General features: G+C 34.7%; 1 protein-coding gene across 1 annotated transcript in view; it reads right to left on the reverse strand.

Moving 5' to 3' along the window:
• LOC18441846 (SRP72 RNA-binding domain-containing protein) overlaps nucleotides 1–25,204 on the reverse strand; it is a 34,485-nt gene extending 9,281 nt beyond the window's left edge. The window contains exons 1-2 of the mRNA XM_006852073.4: nucleotides 24,783–25,204; nucleotides 24,477–24,613 (exon numbers count right to left, since the gene is read on the reverse strand). Coding sequence (XP_006852135.2) covers nucleotides 24,477–24,613; nucleotides 24,783–24,930 — 285 coding nt within the window. The 5' untranslated portion in view covers nucleotides 24,931–25,204. The remainder of the gene's footprint in view (nucleotides 1–24,476; nucleotides 24,614–24,782) is intronic.
• Between the last annotated feature and the right edge of the window lie 281 nt (nucleotides 25,205–25,485).

Below are 25,485 nucleotides of genomic sequence, written 5' to 3' on the forward strand. Positions count from 1 at the left end.
TTCAGAATATTATCTCACTAAATTCATTTCTACATTTTTCTCAAATGTAACTTGCTCCATGTAACTGCGACAAACGTGTCACATGCATTTATGAGCACTGACACACCAATGGACTAGACATGTATGTCAACAAGCATATGGACATGAAAAATCTATCTCAACATGCATGACTGAAAGTTTTCGTTATTTCACAGACACAACATGTTTGAGATGCAAACAAGAGAGTCCACAGATTGGATTGTAAGACATGTGTCTGCATTGTAAGGCACAAGCTCACATTGTAAGAAGCACACTCGTTTTGCAAGACACATCCAGGCACATGTCGTATGAGATGGACTAACGTGCCTTTGATTTGGAACCACATGTTTTGTTTTCAAGTTAATTTTATTATTAGAAAGTATTGGTTAATTTTATATCGAAAAACATATAGACATGTAAGTGTTGTATTAGACTTGGCAAAATATAGGCAGGTGAGTCAGGTGCTTTGGATCAAAGTCACAAATAGATTATCGTACTTGTGTCTTTGTAACATCAAAAAAAACTTATAGAACTTATTTCAGTTCATCATTTGTTCACATTAATCTAAAACCATAGTTGTTGGGAGCAAGTGCAGGTGTGGGAGCCTGGAATAGACCCTTGGTTGAGGCTCCCTACCCTTAAAGTGCTTGGAAGCGCTGCTCAAGTAGCGATCTCCTATATATGCACCACACACACACACACACATACACACATGCATATCATCATCATCATCATTAGAGCCTCTTCCCAAGTATTAGGGTTAGCTATACATGTATAAACATATATAAATATATATATGGGAAGCTTCCCCTTCACTCCCATATACATGTAGTGCATATATAAGAGGCCACTCCCAGGTTGCTCCCTAAGCAGTGCACCCAAGTGCTCTGGGTAGGGAGCTTTAGCCAAGGGTTGATCCAGGCTCCGGCACCAACACCTGCCCCCACTCCAAACATCTATGGTGCTATGAATAAAGCTATTGTAGGACAAAGGACAATTTGATATTCAAAAGGAGATCAAAGAGGTAGCAGTGAAGTTTCTTTAGAATCTGTACTGTTAATAATATATTTGTAGACTAGATGCCTGGTTTTAGGAACTGCCCTAGAGATAGTGTGAGATTTCCAAGGTTTAAAAAAATAGATCAGTGACCCGGATTGGCCACTACAAAAGCAGTGTTGAATCGGTCGGTCAGCAATTCGGGTCAGAGAATCGGTTGGATCGGCAAGAGCGGGCATTAAAAAAAAATTCAAAAAATTACTAGTACAGCTTAAAAATCTAGTTTTTAAGGTTTAAAAAAAAAATAAAAAAAATGGTATTGCAATATATGGTGCTATGAATATATTGGTGGTATGAATAAAGCTATGGTGCTATGAATAAAACTATTGTAGGACAAAGGACAATTTGATATTCCAAAGGAGATCAAAGAGGTAGCAGTGAAGTTTCTTTAGAAACTGTACTGTTAAGAATATATTTTTAGACTAGATGCCTGGTTTTAGGAACCGCCCTGGAGATAGTGTGAGATTTCCAAGGTTTAAAAAAATGGATCAGTGACCCGGATTGGCCACTACAAAAACAATGTCGGATCGGTGGATCAACAATTCGGGTCAGAGAATCGGCTGGATTGGCAAGAGCCAGCATTAAAAAAAAATTAAAAAAATTACTAGTACAGCTTAAAAATCTAGTTTTCAAGGTTTAAAAAAAAAAATGGTATTGCAATATAATTTTTCATTATTTTACTAAAAATACATAAATTCTGAGAGTTTGTCTCCTGTGTGAGTGTTTGTAATCCATTCTATTCATTTTATGGTGAAAATAAGATTTAAATACAGCTCACTGCAATATATAGATATCTCTAACTCAAATTTTTATAATAAAAAAAAAGGGAATTGTAAAATAATTTAAAAAAGGAATTGTAAAAAATTTTTGAACCTTTTGATGTGATAGAGAAAAAAAAAAAAGCTATGACCCTCACAATGAGCTATTGTTCTATTGTGTTTTTATTAAACCAAAATAGCAATTGGGGATAAAAGTTATGGTTTCTTCATGAGGAAGGAACTCCCCTCTATAAAAAGGGAGCAGACCCTCTTCATTCGGCAGGGTCTCACTTCTCCTCCTCCTCTCTTCTACTACCTTGCTCAGACCCCTCCAAGGTCGCTCAAACTCTTCTCTCTCTCTGCAACCTGTAACCTATTTGCAACCAACCTGCAACCTGCAACCTGCAACCTACCTGCAACCTATAACCTACTTGCAACCTACCTGCAACCAGTAACCTACTTGCAACCTACCTGCAACCTTTGCTATTTACCTGCAACCTTTGCTACTCACCTGCAACCTTTGCTACTCACCTACAACCTTTGCTCTCACCTGTAACCTTTGCTATTTTTACCTACAAACCTTTGCTACCTACCTCCATTTCCGAAACTTTCAACCTTCAAACCTTTGTTTAAAAAAACCTTCAGAAGCAAACAATTCGGAGCTATCCTAGCCCTCATAGCTCGACATAATCAGGTTCTTTCTTACCTTACTTTGATTAATTATAATCCTGTAGGGATTTTTTTTTCATCAAATCCTTGTTCGTATGGTAAACTTATATTATGCTTTTTTCTTTCCCAAAAAGCATTAGGATGTTCACTGCATATGGAAGTTTCTATTTGTTGTTGTAGTGCTTGGATTGTTTGTTGTATTGAAGAAGTTTGTAATTGTTCTTCAATTACTTTATATTTAATTTCTTGTTTTAGTGTACAAAGAAATCTTTCTTTGTTCTTTAATTGGCTTTTGACATTATTTAATTCTTTTACTTTTGGTTTATGAATAAAATTAAACTGTATTGGAATATTTTGAATTGTTGATGAGATTCCTGTTTCATCTATGGTTATAGGATAGAGCAAGGTTAGGAATGGAACGCCTAATATTTTGGACATATTAACAATAAATCTAAAAACACATGGATTCAACATGATCCATGGTTCACAAAATTTGGCCATAGTATATCGAATATACTATAAAGTCATGAATACGTTAAGTCCAAATACTTTAAAACTTGATCAAAAAGATCAAACAATATTATTTCAAACAAATATAGAAAAATCTAATATGATTGTCCCAAAAACTATAAAATGGTCAGATATTGTATTACCCCAATCATGGGCATTACAAAATGCAAACCAACCACAAGAAATTCCTCAACATCATATTCCCAACCAAATAATAGAACATACAGATAGAAATATTGAAATTAAATTTCAACAACCACAAGTACAGGATGATATTAATATCAATAGGAAAAGAAATATTAAAAATAAAATACCAAGTAGAAAATCGTATTCTCACAATCCAAATGTTATTATATTACCTCCTCCTACTCAACCTTCTTCATCAAATTCAGATATCCAATTTCAGGGAACACAAAGAACTATAGATAATGTTGTGATACCTACATACACATCTAAATCTCTTACAACACATACTACTGAACCCAGTCCAGAGGAATTACAAGATTTTCAGATATGTACTCTACAAATAGAAGAAGATACGTATGATAAGAATCAATATTCAGATGAGTATATAGCAGCCTATCTAGCAGCCAAGCTAGAAAGGAAAAAGAGAAAAATGAATAAAGACTTTATCAAAAAAGATTATTTATCAGAAGAAAATAAAAATATAAGAGAATGGTATTTGAAAAAATTTCAACCAAGATTAATAGAATTAATACATAAAAAATATAATAAATTTTTACACAAGGAAAGGTTAAACATAGGATTTTTTCAATGGTTCAAAGAAATGCGTATAGAAAAGAATATTACTATTCCCTCATTTGATCAAATTCAAACAATAGAAGAAAAAAAATACATTAGTACTGATGGTACTACAACAGCTAGTATACATCCGCCTGAAAAAAGTATTATACTCAAAGCAGCTATTCCAAAAAAGAATGAGCCTACACAACCTCAATCACTATATGACATAGTGGCTACACCCTATAACATCATACCTAAACAGTTAAATAAAAAACAAGAATATATTCCTCATATTGTGGAACAAAACAATTATACAAATTTATATTTACAATCCTTAGGAAAGCAAACAGAAAGAATAGAAAGAATTGTATCCAAAGAAAAATCTGTTGTTACCTCTATTCCTAAATCAGTATTATTTAAACCACCTCCAGAATTACATAAAACGAAATTTCATATTGGAGACAATAATAAATCCCTTATGGAAAGTCAAAGGTTTTACGGCTATTTGAATAAGGCCAATGTGTAAATATTTGTAATTATTTTCTTTATGTTTTTCAATTACTTTCTTTGAGAGTAGGTGAAAGTCTTCTTGGTTTTGCGTTACTGATAGACTTTCTTCTACAGTCTTGATGGCATAACCCATCTTAAGTTTAAATGATCCCTTATTATAGACATCGTGAATTGGTACCTTAGGAATATTCCAGTTTTGAATATTTTCCTCAATATCATTTATAATAATTTGTTCTTTATTTTTTACTCTAAGTTTTTGAGATGAAGTTACAGTTTTTCCCGTAAGATTCCTTATGAGATTAGCCATCCGTAGGTTGCGGATAATGACAATCTGGACATTCAGTGGCCCTAGCTTTTTCCCTAAGCGGCTCTTCCTGGCCTTGGCGGTACTTTGCCTCAGGCTTTCACTTGTCTCTTGCCTTAACTCTCGAACCAACTTTCTTGGTGGTCAATCTCACTTAGTATCTTTTAGTAAAATGTAACTTTATCTTTAACTTATTGAGTTAAAAGAACAGTTTTACTTTTCTACAGTTGTAACTGTTACACAGTTCCACTGTTGAACAGTTCTACTGTTGTAATTTGTTGACAGTGTTTCACTGTTATGGCTCTGATACCAACTTTCGCCAAGATCTACAGCACTGTCACTTTCTGCTTATTTTATTGTTTTCTAAGTTGTAGAATGCAAGTCCTTGATTTATAATAAGTATGTGAATAACAAACCGTTGTAAGTGATTATTGCTTGTAAAATTCGATAATAATTAAGACAAAACAAGATTATTCCTAATAAGGGGACTACTGATATATCTAATACTATCCACTGAGCATAACTATTTTCTCCGATCTTAATATTAAAAAGAATCTTAAATTGCATGATTAACACATATATAATACAAACATATGTTCAATACACATGTGCTCATAATACAGCTTTACAGTAGTAGAACTTTATAGTACAAGAAAGAGATAGAGAAGAGAAGAGAAAAGAGTATGTTTCAGAGAGAGATCAAACTGAGAATAGGTAAAACAAAGAAGGGAAACTTACTGTGTACACAGACAGTAACTGGAAAATAACTTCCAGTGATGTGGGCGGTATGAGGGTAAATTGTTGATATTACAATCACACATAATTAATCAAAGTAAGGTAAGAAAGAACCTGATTATGTCGAGCTATGAGGGCTAGGATAGCTCCGAATTGTTTGCTTCTGAAGGATTTGAGGTTTTAAACAAAGGTTTGAAGGTTGAAAGTTTCGAAAATGGAGGTAGGTAGCAAAGGTTTGTAGGTAAAAATAGCAAAGGTTACAGGTGAGTAGCAAAGGTTGTAGGTGAGTAGCAAAGGTTGCAGGTGAGTAGCAAAGGTTGCAGGTAAATAGCAAAGGTTGCAAGTAGGTTGCAAGTAGGTTACTGGTTGCAGGTAGGTTGCAAGTAGGTTACAGGTTGCAGGTAGGTTGCAAGTAGGTTACAGGTTGCAGGTAGGTTGCAGGTTGCAGGTTGGTTGCAAATAGGTTACAGGTTGCAGAGAGAGAGAAGAGTATCACCCCAAATTAATATTCCTTCTCCAACCATTATTCCTCAACCACCTGAGTCTTCTGACAAAGGAAAAGCCATAGTAATACCTGAACATGAAACAATGATGCTTGCAGAAGAAGAACCAATTATAGAAGATACTATCCAAAATCAAGAAAAAGCATTTATGGATACTACGCCTATAACTGAAACCATCAATAAGATAGCGTATAGAAAATATTGGAAACCTATAACAGCCCTACCCTATCATAAGAGACCTACCCCTGTTGATATCCAAATGGAAGAAGATCCTATACAACAGGCAGTAGCATATTCAGGAAGATCAATAGTTAATTGGCAAATTGATGGGTTATCTGAATTAAAAATATTAGACGTTATGAGGCATATGACAATGTATGCTTCTGCAAATAAAATGGCAGGCAACCATGACCAAGAGGTTGCTAAAGCAATAGTTAATGGATTTACAGGATGGTTAAGAGGATGGTGGGATTTTTATGTAGATGATGATACAAAACAAAGGATTCTCAATAATACAAGACAATAGACAGGAAGAAATGAACAAAATCAAGAAGTAATATACACAGAGAGTGATGCTGTCAACACTCTAATATATACAATTACTCTACACTTTGTAGGTAGTACATCATTGCTAGCAGCAAGATCAGAAGATCTGCTCTCTAATTTACGCTGTCCTACTCTATCTCATTATAAATGGTATAAAGATGTATTTTTCTCAAGATTATTAATAAGAGAAGATTGTCAGCTAGACCACTGGAAGGAAAAATTTATAGCTGGTCTTCCATATTTATTCGCAGAAAAGGTCAAAGAAAGACTGCGAAAGAAGCATAATGGAATAATTGTATATTCATCATATACACTCGGAGAACTTTCTGCAGAAATATGTGCTGAAGGTTTAGCCTTATGCACTGATATGAAATTAAAAAGACAACTAGATAAACAAAAGATCACCAAAAGAAAGGAATTAGGTGATTTTTGTGAGCAATTTGGATATTACCTTGATAAGGAACAAATGCCTGACAAGTTTTACAAGAAAAAGAAAAAATACAAAAAGGAAAAATATAAATCCAAAAATAAAGAAAAAGATAGAAAGTATTACAAAAAATCTAAAAGAAAACTAATTAATAAATTTTCCCCTAATACAAAGAAAAGGAAAAAATTACCAGTATGCTATAAGTGTGGCAAAATAAGACATTATAAACATCAATGTAAATTAAAAAAGAAAATAGAATCATTAAATTTAGATGATGTACTAAAATCAAAATTATATAATATAATTTCCTATGATTCTTCTTCCTCCACTTCTAGTGATTCTCATCTAGACCAAATAGATGATGATGAACTTATATGGACAAATAATTCTGATTCTACCACTGAGACAGAATCTTCTAATTCAATAGAAGACAATGATTGTAGTTGTCCTTTACCCCAACATAATGTTCACACACTTACTCAAGAAGATAATTTCATCTTAGATATTATTGACAAAATTAATGACCCTAATGAAAAAAGAGCTATCATTACTCAATTTATTAATATTACAAAAAATAAATCAAAACCAATACCGATCAATAAAAATCCAGATGAATATAATTTTTCTGCTATAATAAAAAGAGTAAGTGATCAACACACTTCTATACACAAGGAACCTACAACCTCTTATCTCAAAAAAGAGATTAAAGAAATAAAAACAGAAATAGTACAGTTAAAAAGCAGAATCCAATCACTAGAATTACAACAAATGTCTCAACAAGAGTCTGATACAGATGAAATAGAATTCAATAAATTAATAAATTCTGATCCAAATCAAGTATTGGATACTCCTGAATCCTCAGAAGTACACCCAGTACCAATTCCTTCTGTCAATTTAATAAACAAAATAATTGTACAAAAATGGTTTGTTCAAGTCAAAATTATAGTTGCAGAGAATTATAGTTTTGAAACCTCAGCTCTGATCGACTCAGGAGCTGACTTAAATTGTATAAATGAAGGACTTGTACCTTCAAAATATTTTGATAAAACCCCTCAAATATTAAATACAGCAGATGGCAGTAGATTATTTATTAAATATAAATTATCTAATGCTTCGGTATGTAACAATCACCAGTGTATTAATACACCATTTATCATGGTTAAAGGATTAAGCCAATCAGTAATCTTAGGCGTTCCATTCCTAACCTTGCTCTATCCTATAACCATAGATGAAACAGGAATCTCATCAACAATTCAAAATATTCCAATACAGTTTAATTTTATTCATAAACCAAAATTAAAAGAATTAAATAATGTCAAAAGCCAATTAAAGAACAAAGAAAGATTTCTTTGTACACTAAAACAAGAAATTAGATATAAAGTAATTGAAGAACAATTACAAACTTCTTCAATACAACAAACAATCCAAGCACTACAACAACAAATAGAAACTTCCATATGCAAGGAACATCCTAATGCTTTTTGGGAAAGAAAAAAGTATAGTATAAGTTTACCATACGAACAAGGATTTGATGAAAAACAAATCCCTACTAAAGCTAGACCAATACAAATGAATACTATTCTATTAGATATGTACCGAAAAGAAATAACTGAACTCCAACAAAGAAAACTCATAAGACCAAGTTCTTCACCTTGGAGTTGTGCAGCTTTCTATGTTAACAAAAATGCTGAAAAGGAACGAGGAGTTCCTAGACTGGTTATAAATTATAAACCATTGAATAAAGTTTTAAAATGGATAAGATATCCTATTCCCAATAAAAAAGATTTATTGGATAGAGTTGCTCAAGCATGTATATTTTCAAAATTTGATATGAAATCAGGATATTGGCAAATACAAATCCAAGAAAGGATAAATATAAAACTGCATTTAATGTTCCATTTGGTCAATACGAATGGAATGTTATGCCTTTTGGTTTGAAAAATGCTCCATCAGAATTTCAGAAAATAATGTATGAAGTATTTAATGCTTATTACCATTTCATGATAGTTTATATTGATGACGTATTAATCTTCTCAGAATCTATAGACCAACACATCAAACATATTAACACCTTCATCCATGCAGTAAACCATGCTGAATTAGTTGTTTCGGCAAAAAAGATTACACTTTTCAAAACCAATATCAGATTTCTAGAACATATGATACATCATGGCACTATTATTCCGATAGATAGATCTATTGCCTTTGCTGATAAATTTCCTGATCAGATTTTAGATAAAAAAGAACTTCAGAGATTTTTAGGATGTTTGAATTATGTTAGTGATTTCTATCCTAACCTTGCATTAGACTCTAAACCTTTATATGATAGACTCAAAAAGCATCCTCCTCCTTGGACTGACATCCATACTCAAGCAATAAAGGTAATAAAGAGTAAGGTAAAAACCCTCGAATGCCTTTCTCTTCTACATCCTGCTGCTTTCAAAATTATTGAATGTGACGCCTCTGATAAAGGTCTTCGAGGTATATTAAAACAACAAATTGATTCTAAGGAACAATTATTACGCTATACATCCAAAGCCTGGAATTCCACACAATTGAATTATTCCATGATTAAAAAGGAATTATTAGCCATTGTCCACTGTGTCACCAAATTCCAAAGTGATGTTTTAAATCAACACTTTCTTATACGAACTGACTGCAAAGCAGCCAAAGATATTCTGCAAAAAGATGTGCAAAATTTGGTTTCAAAACAAATATTTGCCAGCTAGCAGGCCATTCTATTTGCCTTTGATTTCTCCATTGAACATCTTCTCGGGTCTTCTAATTCTTTACCCGATTTTCTCACCCGTGAATTTTTGCAGGGGGGGCAACACTGACGCCAACGACGAATCTCCACTATCTCTTGCTCTCCAATTATTCCAAGAGAATCAAACCAATACTAATATTTCATCTTTAAATATGGGATCCCGAGGCACTTCTCGCAGGGATAAACAACCCATGAAATCTCTAGTACCTTATGAAGGAGAACCTTCACCTTTGAATATCCGTTCACCTTCCCAATCTCCAATCCATCAAATAACTTATCCAGAAGCACATGCTTCTACTCCTACATACTCACCAGCTCAGTCAAAATCTGTTCCTCCATCAAATATCCCAAGATCTGTATATCTTGAAAGAGCTTTTTTAATGGATATCACCATTGATGAACATCAGGTTCACATGGATCCAAGTAAACTTGCACCCTTATACTTGCTCAATCATCTCAATCCTATCAATGGGGTTAAGACTCGAGAATATTATGAAGCCATACTCATGGAAACAGGGTCCATCTCTGTTGTCCATTACTTCCAACAAAATACTAGAATAATAGCTTATTCTAAAGTACAAATAAAGAAACTTCTTTCTTATAATGAGTGGGGTTGCAATCCCGCACAAGGAAAGAAATTACAAAACCCAGAGTTTTCTTATAAATATTTTAAATACGCCGAGTATATAGAAGCATGGCACAAATTCTTTTACTACCAAAATCCCAACAATACACACAGCTGGTATTTACAATTCCGGCTATCTATTTTTGAAAGATTCCCCACATGGTTTCAAAACTGGTATTTTGTGTGGGGCTCAACTGCTTTGATTTTACCTCCTGCTTTCAAGGAGTTGCAGGAACAATTCATACAATACAATAATAGTGATACTTCAGTTGACACTCACCTCTATTTTATGGCATTATACCAAATCCCTTGGATTATGAAATGGGATTATACTATATCACCCAATACCACAAATGATTATACCTACATCCCTCGTTTGGGAAAGACCATATCTGTTAAATGGTGGGATATCTTCCAAATGGACCTCACCAAAGCCACTCCAAAGAGAATACCTCCAAAAGCACCCAAATACCAGGAAAACCTAAATACTGCAAACACCTCTTTTGACTTTCCAACCTATCTCCGAAATATGTTACAAACCAATCCCCATGCATCCAAAGAGGAACTGGAAAAACAAATGAAAGAAATTTTTGCTGAAGCCGGAAGAAAGCCAACATCTTCCGAAGAGACCGTACAGTCCTCTCCACTCCATACAAATAGATATCTCCAATTAAGCCAAAATGATCCAGAAGAAACAGATCCGGAAGAAGACGATCCAGAAGAATTTAGCCAGAGACCATAACGTCATCCATGACGGCATAAAAAGACAAACAGCAATCAGCAATAAACGACGAAATCACCGACACATACGACAAATAGCATCGTCATGACACCTATCAAGAACACTGTGCTCCACTGTGGCAATAATGTAATATGGCCAAAAGTGCCACTGTACAAAGATGCTCTTTTCTTTTCTTTTCTTTTATTTTTTGTCCTCTTGCTTCCACTCTCTCTTGTTTTATTTGAGGCGAATCTCTTTATGCCTCCACTCTCTCACACTCTCTTGTCGTCTTGTACCGACAACCTCCACTCACTCTTGTCGTCTTATACCAACAAAACTTTTCTAAGCTTGTCGTTCTCCATTCTCCCTTTATTCCTTTCTTCATGAGGAAGGAACTCCCCTCTATAAAAAGGAAGCAGACCCTCTTCATTCGGCAGGGTCTCACTTCTCCTCCTCCTCTCTTCTACTACCTTGCTCAGACCCCTCCAGGGTCGCTCAAACTCTTCTCTCTCTCTGCAACCTGTAACCTATTTGCAACCAACCTGCAACCTGCAACCTACCTGCAACCTGTAACCTACTTGCAACCTGTAACCTACTTGCAACCTACCTGCAACCAGTAACCTACTTGCAACCTACCTGCAACCTTTGCTATTTACCTGCAACCTTTGCTACTCACCTGCAACCTTTGCTACTCACCCGCAACCTTTGCTACTCACCTACAACCTTTGCTACTCACCTGTAACCTTTGCTATTTTTACCTACAAACCGTTGCTACCTACCTCCATTTCCGAAACTTTCAACCTTCAAACCTTTGTTTAAAACCTCAAAACCTTCAGAAGCAAACAATTCGGAGCTATCCTAGCCCTCATAGCTCGACATAATCAGGTTCTTTCTTACCTTACTTTGATTAATTATGTGTGATTGTAATATCAACAATTTACCCTCATACTGCCCACATCACTGGAAGTTATTTCCAGTTACTGTCTGTGTACACAGTAAGTTTCCCTTCTTTGTTTTACCTATTCTCAGTTTGATCTCTCTCTGAAACATACTCTTTTCTCTTCTCTTCTCTATCTCTTTCTTGTACTATAAAGTTCTACTACTGTAAAGCTGTATTATGAGCACATGTGTATTGAATATATGTTTGTATTATATATGTGTTAATCATGCAATTTAAGATTCTGTTTAATATTAAGATCGGAGAAAATAGTTATGCTCAGTGGATAGTATTAGATATATCAGTAGTCCCCTTATTAAGAATAATCTTGTTTTGTCTTAATTATTATCGAATTTTACAAGCAATAATCACTTACAACGGTTTGTTATTCACATACTTATTATAAATCAAGGACTTGCATTCTACAACTTAGAAAACAATAAAATAAGCAGAAAGTGACAGTGCTGTAGATCTTGGCGAAAGTTGGTATCAGAGCCATAACAGTGAAACACTGTCAACAAATTACAACAGTAGAACTGTTCAATAGTGGAACTGTGTAAACAGTTACAACTGTAGAAAAGTAAAACTGTTCTTTTAACTCAATAAGTTAAAGATAAAGTTACATTTTACTAAAAGATACTAAGTGAGATTGACCACCAAGAAAGTTGGTCCGAGAGTTAAAGGCAAGAGACAAGTGAAAGCCTGAGGCAAAGTACTGCCAAGGCCAGGAAGAGCCGCTTAGGGAAAAAGCTAGGGCCACTGAATGTCCAGATTGTCATTATCCGCAACCTACGGATGGCTAATCTCATAAGGAATCTTACGGGAAAAACTGTAACTTCATCTCAAAAACTTAGAGTAAAAAATAAAGAACAAATTATTATAAATGATATTGAGGAAAATATTCAAAACTGGAATATTCTTAAGGTACCAATTCACGATGTCTATAATAAGGGATCATTTAAACTTAAGATGGGTTATGCCATCAAGACTGTAGAAGAAAGTCTATCAGTAACGCAAAACCAAGAAGACTTTCACCTACTCTCAAAGAAAGTAATTGAAAAACATAAAGAAAATAATTACAAATATTTACACATTGGCCTTATTCAAATAGCCGTAAAACCTTTGACCCGTTTAGGGTTGAACACTTCTGTGCTTGTATGCCTAAGAGATACAAGACACAATATTTTCACAGACTCTCTACTTGGCATGGTTGAATCCAACCTTTGTAGTGGTCCAATATATTTTAATTGTTTTCTTAATTTTTCTGTTTCTTTGACTGACCCAAATATTTTGGACATATTAACAATAAATCTAAAAACACATGGATTCAACATGATCCATGGTTCACAAAATTTGGCCATAGTATATCGAATATACTATTTTAACTTATTTAGTTAAAAGAACAGTTTTACTTTTCTACAGTTGTAACTGTTTACACAGTTCCTCTGTTGAACAGTTCTATTGTTGTAATTTGTTGACAGTGTTTCACTGTTATGGCTCTGATACCAACTTTCGCCAAGATCTACAGCACTGTCACTTTGTGCTTATTTTTATTGTTTTCTAAGTTGTAGAATGCAAGTCCTTGATTTATAATAAGTATGTGAACAACAAACCGTTGTAAGTGATTATTGCTTGTAAAATTCGATAATAATTAAGACAAAACAAGATTATTCCTAATAAGGGGACTACTGATATATCTAATACTATCCACTGAGCATAACTATTTTCTCCGATCTTAATATTAAACAGAATCTTAAATTGCATGATTAACACATATATAATGCAAATATATATTCAATACACATGTGCTCATAATACAGCTTTACAGTAGTAGAACTTTATAGTACAAGAAAGAGATAGAGAAGAGAAGAGAAAAGAGTATGTTTCAGAGAGCGATCAAACTGGGAATAGGTAAAACAAAGAAGGGAAACTTACTGTGTACACAGACAGTAACTGGAAAATAACTTCCAGTGATGTGGGCAGTATGAGGGTAAATTGTTGATATTACAATCACACATAATTAATCAAAGTAAGGTAGAAAAGAACCTGATTATGTCGAGCTATGAGGGCTAGGATAGCTCCGAATTGTTTGCTTCTGAAGGTTTTGAGGTTTTAAACAAAGGTTTGAAGGTTGAAAGTTTCGAAAATGGAGGTAGGTAGCAAAGGTTTGTAGGTAAAAATAGCAAAGGTTACAGGTGAGTAGAAAAGGTTGTAGGTGAGTAGCAAAGGTTGCAGGTGAGTAGCAAAGGTTGCAGGTAAATAGCAAAGGTTGCAGGTAGGTTGCAAGTAGGTTACTGGTTGCAGGTAGGTTGCAAGTAGGTTACAGGTTGCAGGTAGGTTGCAAGTAGGTTACAGGTTGCAGGTAGGTTGCAGGTTGCAGGTTGCAGGTTGGTTGCAAATAGGTTACAGGCTGCAGAGAGAGAGAAGAGTTTGAGCGACCCTGGAGGGGTCTGAGCAAGGTAGTAGAAGAGAGGAGGAGAAGTGAGACCCTGCCGAATGAAGAGGGTCTGCTTCCTTTTTATAGAGGGGAGTTCCTTCCTCATGAAGAAAGGAATAAAGGGAGAATGGAGAACGACAAGCTTAGAAAAGTTTTGTTGGTATAAGACGACAAGAGTGAGTGGAGGTTGTCGGTACAAGACGACAAGAGAGTGTGAGAGAGTGGAGGCATAAAGAGATTCGCCTCAAATAAAACAAGAGAGAGTGGAAGCAAGAGGACAAAAAATAAAAGAAAAGAAAAGAAAAGAGCATCTTTGTACAGTGGCACTTTTGGCCATATTACATTATTGCCACAGTGGAGCACAGTGTTCTTGATAGGTGTCATGACGATGCTATTTGTCGTATGTGTCGGTGATTTCGTCGTTTATTGCTGATTGCTGTTTGTCTTTTTATGCCGTCATGGATGACGTTATGGTCTCTGGCTAAATTCTTCTGGATCGTCTTCTTCCGGATCTGTTTCTTCTGGATCATTTTGGCTTAATTGGAGATATCTATTTGTATGGAGTGGAGAGGACTGTACGGTCTCTTCGGAAGATGTTGGCTTTCTTCCGGCTTCAGCAAAAATTTCTTTCATTTGTTTTTCCAGTTCCTCTTTGGATGCATGGGGATTGGTTTGTAACATATTTCGGAGATAGGTTGGAAAGTCAAAAGAGGTGTTTGCAGTATTTAGGTTTTCCTGGTATTTGGGTGCTTTTGGAGGTATTCTCTTTGGAGTGGCTTTGGTGAGGTCCATTTGGAAGATATCCCACCATTTAACAGATATGGTCTTTCCCAAACGAGGGATGTAGGTATAATCATTTGTGGTATTGGGTGATATAGTATAATCCCATTTCATAATCCAAGGGATTTGGTATAATGCCATAAAATAGAGGTGAGTGTCAACTGAAGTATCACTATTATTGTATTGTATGAATTGTTCCTGCAACTCCTTGAAAGCAGGAGGTAAAATCAAAGCAGTTGAGCCCCACACAAAATACCAGTTTTGAAACCATGTGGGGAATCTTTCAAAAATAGATAGCCGGAATTGTAAATACCAGCTGTGTGTATTGTTGGGATTTTGGTAGTAAAAGAATTTGTGCCATGCTTCTATATACTCGGCGTATTTAAAATATTTATAAGAAAACTCTGGGTTTTGTAATTTCTTTCCTTGTGCGGGATTGCAACCCCACTCATTATAAGAAAGAAGTTTCTTTATTTGTACTTTAGAATAAGCTATTATTCTAGTATTTTGTTGGAAGTAATGGACAACAGAGATGGACCCTGTTTCCATGAGTATGGCTTCATAATATTCTCGAGTCTTAACCCCATTGATAGGATTGAGATGATTGAGCAAGTATAAGGGTGCAAGTTTACTTGGATCCATGTGAACCTGATGTTCATCAATGGTGATATCCATTAAAAAAGCTCTTTCAAGATATACAGATCTTGGGATATTTGATGGAGGAACAGATTTTGACTGAGCTGGTGAGTATGTAGGAGTAGAAGCATGTGCTTCTGGATAAGTTATTTGATGGATTGGAGATTGGGAAGGTGAACGGATATTCAAAGGTGAAGGTTCTCCTTCATAAGGTACTAGAGATTTCATGGGTTGTTTATCCCTGCGAGAAGTGCCTCGGGATCCCATATTTAAAGATGAAATATTAGTATTGGTTTGATTCTCTTGGAATAATTGGAGAGCAAGAGATAGTGGAGATTCGTCGTTGGCGTCAGTGTTGCCCCCCCTGCAAAAATTCACGGGTGAGAAAATCGGTTTAGAAGACCCGGGAAGATGTTCAATATTAAGATCGGAGAAAATAGTTATGCTCAGTGGATAGTATTAGATATATCAGTAGTCCCCTTATTAGGAATCATCTTGTTTTGTCTTAATTATTATCGAATTTTACAAGCAATAATTACTTACAACGGTTTGTTGTTCACATACTTATTATAAATCAAGGACTTGCATTCTACAACTTAAAAAACAATAAACATAAGCACAAAATGACAATGCTGTAGATCTTGGCGAAAGTTGGTATGAGAGCCATAACAGTGAAACACTGTCAACAAATTACAACAGTAGAACTGTTCAACAGTGGAACTGTGTAAACAGTTACAACTGTAGAAAAGTAAAACTGTTCTTTTAACTCAATAAGTTAAAAATAAAGTTACATTTTACTAAAACATACTAAGTGAGATTGACCACCAAGAAAGTTGGTCCGAGAGTTAAGGCAAGAGACAAGTGAAAGCCTGAGGCAAAGTACCGCCAAGGCCAGGAAGAGCCGCTTAGGGAAAAAGCTAGGGCCACTGAATGTCCAGATTGTCATTATCCGCAAACTACGGATGGCTAATCTCATAAGGAATCTTACGGGAAAAATTGTAACTTCATCTCAAAAACTTAGAGTAAAAAATAAAGAACAAATTATTATAAATGATATTGAGGAAAATATTCAAAACTGGAATATTCCTAAGGTACCAATTCACGATGTCTATAATAAGGGATCATTTAAACTTAAGATGGGTTATGCCATCAAGACTGTAGAAGAAAGTCTATCAGTAACGCAAAACCAAGACGACTTTCACCTACTCTCAAAGAAAGTAATTGAAAAACATAAAGAAAATAATTACAAATATTTACACATTGGCCTTATTCAAATAGCCGTAAAACCTTTGACCCGTTTAGGGTTGGACACTTCTGTGCTTGTATGCCTAAGAGATACAAGACACAATATTTTCACAGACTCTCTACTTGGCATGGTTGAATCCAGCCTTTGTAGTGGTCCAATATATTTTAATTGTTTTCCTAATTTTTCTGTTTCTTTGACTGACCCAAATATTTTGGACATATTAACAATAAATCTAAAAACACATGGATTCAACATGATCAATGGTTCACAAAATTTGGCCATAGTATATCGAATATACTATAAAGTAATGAATACGTTAAGTCCAAATACTTTAAAACTTGATCAAAAAGATCAAACAATATTATTTCAAACAAATATAGAAAAATCTAATATGATTGTCCCAAAAACTATAAAATGGTCAGATGTTGTATTACCCCAATCATGGGCATTACAAAATGCCAACCAACCACAAGAAATTCCTCAACATCATATTCCCAACCAAATAATAGAACATACAGATGGAAATATTGAAATTAAATTTCAACAACCACAAGTACAGGATGATATTAATATCAATAGGAAAAGAAATATTAAAAATAAAATACCAAGTAGAAAATCCTATTCTCACAATCCAAATGTTATTATATTACCTCCTCCTACTCAACCTTCTTCATCAAATTCAGATATCCAATTTCAGGGAACACAAAGAACTATAGATAATGTTGTGATACCTACATACACATCTAAATCTCATACAACACATACTACTGAACCCAGTCCAGAGGAATTACAAGATTTTCAGATATGTACTCTACAAATAGAAGAAGATACGTATGATAAGAATCAATATTCAGATGAGTATATAGCAGCCTATCTAGCAGCCAAGCTAGAAAGGAAAAAGAGAAAAATAAATAAAGACTTTATCAAAAAAGATTATTTATCAGAAGAAAATAAAAATATAAGAGAATGGTATTTGAAAAAATTTCAACCAAGATTAATAGAATTAATACATAAAAAATATAATAAATTTTTACACAAAGAAAGGTTAAACATAGGATTTTTTCAATGGTTCAAAGAAATGTGTATAGAAAAGAATATTACTATTCCCTCATTTGATCAAATTCAAACAATAGAAGAAAAAACATACATTAGTACTGATGGTACTACAACAGCTAGTATACATCCGCCTGAAAAAAGTATTATACTCAAAGCAGCTATTCCAAAAAAGAATGAGCCTACACAACCTCAATCACTATATGACATAGTGGCTACACCCTATAAAATCATACCTAAAGAGTTAAATAAAAAACAAGAATATATTCCTCATATTGTGGAACAAAACAATTATACAAATTTATATTTACAATCCTTAGGAAAGCAAACAGAAAGAATAGAAAGAATTGTATCCAAAGAAAAATCTGTTGTTACCTCTATTCCTAAATCAGTATTATTTAAACCACCTCCAGAATTAAATAAAACTAAATTTCATATTGGAGACAATAATAAATCCCTTATGGATCAATTAATATCAAAATTATCCCAGTTAGATATTAAAGGGGTACCATCACCCCAAATTAATATTCCTTCTCCAACCATTATTCCTCAACCACCTGAGTCTTCTGACAAAGGAAAAGCCATAGTAATACCTGAACATGAAACAATGATGCTTGCAGAAGAAGAACCAATTATAGAAGATACTATCCAAAATCAAGAAAAAGCATTTATGGATACTACGCCTATAACTGAAACCATCAATAAGATAGCGTATGGAAAATATTGAAAACCTATAACAGCCCTACCCTATCATAAGAGACCTACCCCTGTTGATATCCAAATGGAAGAAGATCCTATACAACAGGCAGTAGCATATTCAGGAAGATCAATAGTTAATTGGCAAATTGATGGGTTATCTGAATTAAAAATATTAGACGTTATGAGGCATATGACAATGTATGCTTCTGCAAATAAAATGGCAGGCAACCATGACCAAGAGGTTGCTAAAGCAATAGTTAATGGATTTACAGGATGGTTAAGAGGATGGTGGGATTTTTATGTAGATGATGATACAAAACAAAGGATTCTCAATAATACAAGACAATGGACAGGAAGAAATGAACAAAATCAAGAAGTAATATACACAGAGAGTGATGCTGTCAACACTCTAATATATACAATTACTCTACACTTTGTAGGCTGTACATCATTGCTAGCAGCAAGATCAGAAGATCTGCTCTCTAATTTACGTTGTCCTACTCTATCTCATTATAAATGGTATAAAGATGTATTTTTCTCAAGATTATTAATAAGAGAAGATTGTCAGCTAGACCACTGGAAGGAAAAATTTATAGCTGGTCTTCCATATTTATTCGCAGAAAAGGTCAAAGAAAGACTACGAAAGAAGCATAATGGAATAATTGTATATTCATCATATACACTCGGAGAACTTTCTGCAGAAATATGTGCTGAAGGTTTAGCCTTATGCACTGATATGAAATTAAAAAGACAACTAGATAAACAAAAGATCACCAAAAGAAAGGAATTAGGTGATTTTTGTGAGCAATTTGAATATTACCTTGATAAGAAACAAATGCCTGACAAGTTATACAAGAAAAAGAAAAAATACAAAAAGGAAAAATATAAATCCAAAAATAAAGAAAAAGATAGAAAGTATTACAAAAAATCTAAAAGAAAACTAATTAATAAATTTTCCCCTAATACAAAAAAAAGGAAAAAATTACCAGTATGCTATAAGTGTGGCAAAATAGAACATTATAAACATCAATGTAAATTAAAAAAAAAAATAGAATTATTAAATTTAGATGATGCACTAAAATCAAAATTATATAATATAATTTCCTATGATTCTTCTTCTTCCACTTCTAGTGATTCTCATCTAGACCAAATAGATGATGATGAACTTATATGGACAAATACTTCTGATTCTACCACTGAGACAGAATCTTCTAATTCAATAGAAGACAATGATTGTAGTTGTCCTTTACCCCAACATAATGTTCACACACTTACTCAAGAAGATAATTTCATCTTAGATATTATTGACATAGTGGCTACACCCTATAAAATCATACCTAAAGAGTTAAATAAAAAACAAGAATATATTCCTCATATTGTGGAACAAAACAATTATACAAATTTATATTTACAATCCTTAGGAAAGCAAACAGAAAGAATAGAAAGAATTGTATCCAAAGAAAAATCTGCTGTTACCTCTATTCCTAAATCAGTATTATTTAAACCACCTCCAGAATTAAATAAAACTAAATTTCATATTGGAGACAATAATAAATCCCTTATGGATCAATTAATATCAAAATTATCCCAGTTAGATATTAAAGGGGTACCATCACCCCAAATACCCTCCATTTTTGCTTTTTCACCCACATGCTTTCGCTATTCTAATTTTCTTTTAACAATTTTTTTTAATTTAATAATGATTGTTCTAGCTAATAAATCCCACCCCAAAAAAACTGAGAGTCAGTAAATAGGAATAAAATAAGTAAAAAGAATCTAACATGAAGATATTTCCAACAAAAATCAAATACATGAAGTATTAGGAAAAAAGTATTAAGGTATTTCTTTTGAAAACATTCTTTGAACAATTAATTGTTGGGCTTTTTAGGAAAAAATCATATGAAATTTCTATATTTAACATGTTACATGTAGTTCACTAGGCCTTTTTTTTTCTTTTCTGTTTTTCGCTAAATTAAATGCGTTAGAGCGTGGTTTAAATACATCAGGCCATTTGAGCCCAAAAGTGGCGAAAGAGGCGAAGAAAAATAGTCCTCAAAAGTTGAAGGAAGAAAACACCTTATATGGACTTGAAAACAGCTCCTTAGGATACTCCGCTCTCAAAAAAGCGAAGAAAAATAATCCCACATTGGGACCTGAAGGAAGAAAACTCCTCCTTAAAACTTGCGTCCCCTATTTTGCAATTCAATAAGTACCAAGCTTGAACATGCGGTACATGCCCCATGTTGGATGCGATGATAGGTCGCACCAGAGGGGAGGGTAAGCCTAGCGCGCGTAGGTAGTGCCGCCACATGAACAGAAAGTTTGGTTGCCACCTGGCTCACCTTTTTTATTGAAAAGAGCAAATCAAACAAATTGAAAAAAAAAAAAAAATGGGGTGGAAAAGCACTGGTTCTCACGAATTGTCCAAGACAAAACCGGTACGAACCAGCCGATTCTAGAGGGAGTTGGTTGGACCACGATATATTTGGGATCAAGAACATCCAAATGATTTCGGATCGAGATCAGGCGATTCCGATCTGCATCATCAATTTTTAAAACGTTGGAGAATTCTAAAAAATTTACAACGGAAGAAGATAATAAGTACAACTTTTAACAAACATGTAGATAAAGGACATGTCCAAGACCTTTTCTCGGTTCTAAATATGTAAGTAATTTTCTTTCTAATACAAGTTAACCTTTTTTCAAAGAAAAAGGATGGGTCCGAGGACACCAGATGTTTTATGGCATCTTTTCAAGGACTATAGAGACATTGTTAATAATTATATTTTGGAAGGGTTTATGAAATTTTCTTATTAAATTAGAATCAATGTTCAAAAACTCGGCTACCCGACAGCCGCCTAATCGGATGAGTGGCCAACATGCCTAAGCGGCATCTAGACGGGGCACCTAGGCAGCTTGCGTCATTGACATATTTTTTCTTTTACTTATTTTCCCTTTTATGATATATTGACATATTTGTCATTGTAGGATTGAAGTTTTGTGATTAATTGATTTTTTCCTCATTTGGACAATAAATTGGGCCTATATCAATTTTTTTATGAATAATTGATTCTTTTTTGTACAATGTGTCATGTTTTGATCCTTAGTTGGACGATGACTTTGTATATTATTTTTAGACTTCTAATTTTCTACAATGACATTTAGGATTTCAACCATTTTGATGTCTTACAATCTCTCTGGGTCTTTGTATCTATAAATATGTTTTGTGACTATAATAGTATGTTTCCTCTTTTTCACGAGGGGTTTAGGGCTCTAAAATTGCCCTAAACTCCCTAAGGCCTAAGACCCTGCCCTAAAAACTCCCTGAGGCTTAACACCCTGCCCTAAAAACTCCTTTGTCCTTTTTGTTTGGGGGAAGGGGGGTATCCCTTGTTCCTGGGTAGGTATGGGCCTAGGCGGGCAGGCCCCCAAAACGCCTCGCCGCCTGCCTGTGCTTTTTTGCACATTGATTAGAATATTTTCAGCAGCAAATGCAACCCTCATTAGACTATTCCAAATGTTAAAGGGGACTGAATATCAAGTATTTAGACCTCAAATGGGAAGCATCAATACCTTAAGTGCAAAACAAGGTTTCAAAAAACGGTCTGCGCGGCACCTAGGTGCCCAAGACACCTCTGACAGCATGCCTAGACCTGGGCGCACCATTTGAGAGGCTATAGCGGGCGCCTAGACGGGCCAGGCGGGAACCCAGGGACGTGGGCTTCTTTTCGATTTTTAAAAATGTTCAAAAGGGAAAAGGGGATCATTTTGACATCCAAAAGGGTTTAAATAGGTTATGGAGGTTATTTTTAATCCCCCAAAGTTAAAAGAACACTTCCATAAGCCATCAATCTCTTATTCATACCTATTTCTAAGAATCAAAACTACTTTTTGTGATTTGAAGCTTTCTAAACTTTTCCACTTATTATGGAGTATGGAAAGTTGAAGATTATTACTAATTCATAGCCTACTAGACTATCAATTTTTCTATGATTTGAATTTTGAAATTTTGAACAAATTTATTCTCAACATGCGATATGTCATATATTTGTATATAAAAAGGTATGTTACAATACTTTTAAAAGCAATAAATTATAAAATTGACACAAACATATGCATATATGTGCGTTTGGACAACACATATATGTATATATCTAAAAAATTTGGGCTACAAGGCACCTGAGGTTCTAGACACCTGCCTGGGCGCTAGGCGCTAGGCGCTAGGCGCTAGGCGCTAGGCGCTACGCGTCATGCCGGCCGCCTAGCATTTTTTGAAACCTTGGTGCAAAAAGAGAGGCATTGTTAAGGGGAGGTGTTTCCTCTTTCTTTCTTTTTCTTAAGGCCAAGGTTTTGTATTATGTATAGAAAACCGATGCACAAAGGTATAAAATCTAGTATCCCACGCATCAGGAGCTCAGCACTTACAAAAGCAAGTGGAAACAAATGTTGAATAGCACAACTATGGTATAGATTATTGAATACCATATTTAAATTTACAGAACAGGGATTATCTTACATTTTGACTGAGAAAGATAATATGATTATGACCATTTAGAATGAGAATTTCTAGTAACCATGTCAGAGATTTTGCTTCAGAGTCAAATTTTGATTAAATGGCCAAATTTCATGCACAAAAAGTGGATAAGAAATGTTGAACAGAATACCTAAATGCCTCATTTTGATGTTCTAGGAACAGAGATAAGGAGACCTCTTTACTCGTTTTCATTTATGTTTGAAACTTTGAATATCTCATCATCATCATCAGAGCCTTTTCCCAACTAATTGGGGTCGGCTACACGAATCCTAGTCCACCATTATGCTCTATTAAAAGATATACCCTCAATGAGGTTATAAGTCCCCATATCTTTTCTCACTACTTCCAACCATGTCCTTTTGGGCCTATCCCTTGCGCTTTTTTAGCCTTCCACTTGAACTAACTCGTACCTCCTAACAGACGTTGTATTGAATATGCACCACACATGACTAGCCCACTACGTCTGCCTTCTCTCATCTTATCGCCCATTGGTACCACACCTAAATTCTCCAAATATATTCATTTCGAATTCTATCCCTTCTTGTCTTGCCACTCATCCATCTCAACATCCTCATCTCAGCTACAATCGTTCTATGGGTATATTGTTTCTTGACCGCCAAACATTCAAGCCATAGAGAAAATCTGGTCACACAACCGTCTCCAGTTGCACATCTCCACTTCGCCTACCCCTATTTTCCTGCAACTTTGAGTATCTAATGCTAAAATAAGGGGATTGAATCAGGATAGATAAGAGGATTCTCACCTAGCACAGGCTTGGTTCCCATTTCCCATTTACAGTAATGTGGATGACCTCATGGTTTTTTGAGGCCTAATAACGAACGGTCTATGCTAAAATGTTTATTCAGACATTAGAGACAAAGCCAATGACGAAGTTATGTGGAACCAGCAAACCAAAACACCATGAACAGTTTGCAAGATGACCAACTTCAATCAATGGTACAATAACACCAAACATTCATGCTAATTTTTTTCCGAGTGTAACATTTGTGCTGATTATGAATACTTTCTTTTGATCCATCAACAAAGAGTAATCAAAATGTACAAAGACATATATCAATGTAATCAAATTATAAAGTGATGCCAAAAAACTAAATCAACTCAAAAATTGATACACCCATTCTATGGTTTCCATCAAAACTCGTAACACTATGAGTCAACGAATACACATATGGAAAATTTGCCCAAAAGAAGAGGAAGGAAGAAGGGAGTGGGAACGAGAGAGAGGAAGAGAGGAATGCACCTTGTAAAAACTAATATCAATTGGGAGCTTCTCAGAAGCTTGAACAGTAGCCAAAGCACGATCGATATCATCAGACTTGATGAGGGCCACGATCTTGCAACGCATTGCGTCCTCATCACCAGGAGCAATAGAAAGAACTGGGAAAAAAAATACATGAGGTTTAAGCATAGAGAGAAGGAAACAGGTAGAGAGCAAATTCCAGGGTGGGAATTAGGGATCTGAGAGATAAAAAGGGGAACACATCATCTGAGAATAGGTAAAGGAGTGACAAAATTAGGTATTGAAGAGATAGAGAGAGATGTGTACTCTGATCAGCAACTCTGACGGCCTGCTTGAATTCGGAGTTCTGAGAGTGACGATGGAGATTGGAGAAGAGATCTTCCAATGGAGGAGGAGGAGAGGAAGGGATGGAAGTTACAGGTGGTTTTGGCTTCTCTTTGGCTTTGGTAGTCATGGCTCTTTACCCTCGCCGCGCGCTAGAAAATCCTTAATCCAAGAAATGAGAGAATCAGCGTACTTTTATAGAGAGAATGATGGGGTTAAAGAGCAATTTGCATATAATTTATAGAGAGAGACGGGTCGCATAGCATGGCGTCTCTGCTTCCGCAAGACCAAAGTGCCCTCGGTTAATGAGACCAAATTGCCCGTACGACTGGTTTAGAAAACGGGTCCGTGATCCATGTCGGACACTCCAAAAACTCAAGATCGGTAAATCAACTATTCTGATCGAAAATCAATTGAATCTGTCGGATTCAGCTTTAAAAAGCTTTAAAAAATTTTATAAAAATTTATTATAAATATTATTTTTAAAAATCCAATAAAAACTGGGGGTATTTCATTAAAAAAAAAAAAAAATTTCATCAATATACTAATATTGAGATGTTATTTTCCTAGATGAAGATTCCTATCAAACATTTATTAAAACCTAACTAAATATAATATTATACATTAAAATTAAAATTATTAGTTTGTATTTTATTATTTTATCATCATTTTACTATATAAATAA

Source organism: Amborella trichopoda, chromosome 6 (assembly GCF_054954075.1).
Source record: "Amborella trichopoda isolate Santa Cruz 75 chromosome 6, AtrichopodaSantaCruz75HAP2 v2.0, whole genome shotgun sequence".
NCBI lineage: Eukaryota > Viridiplantae > Streptophyta > Magnoliopsida > Amborellales > Amborellaceae > Amborella > Amborella trichopoda.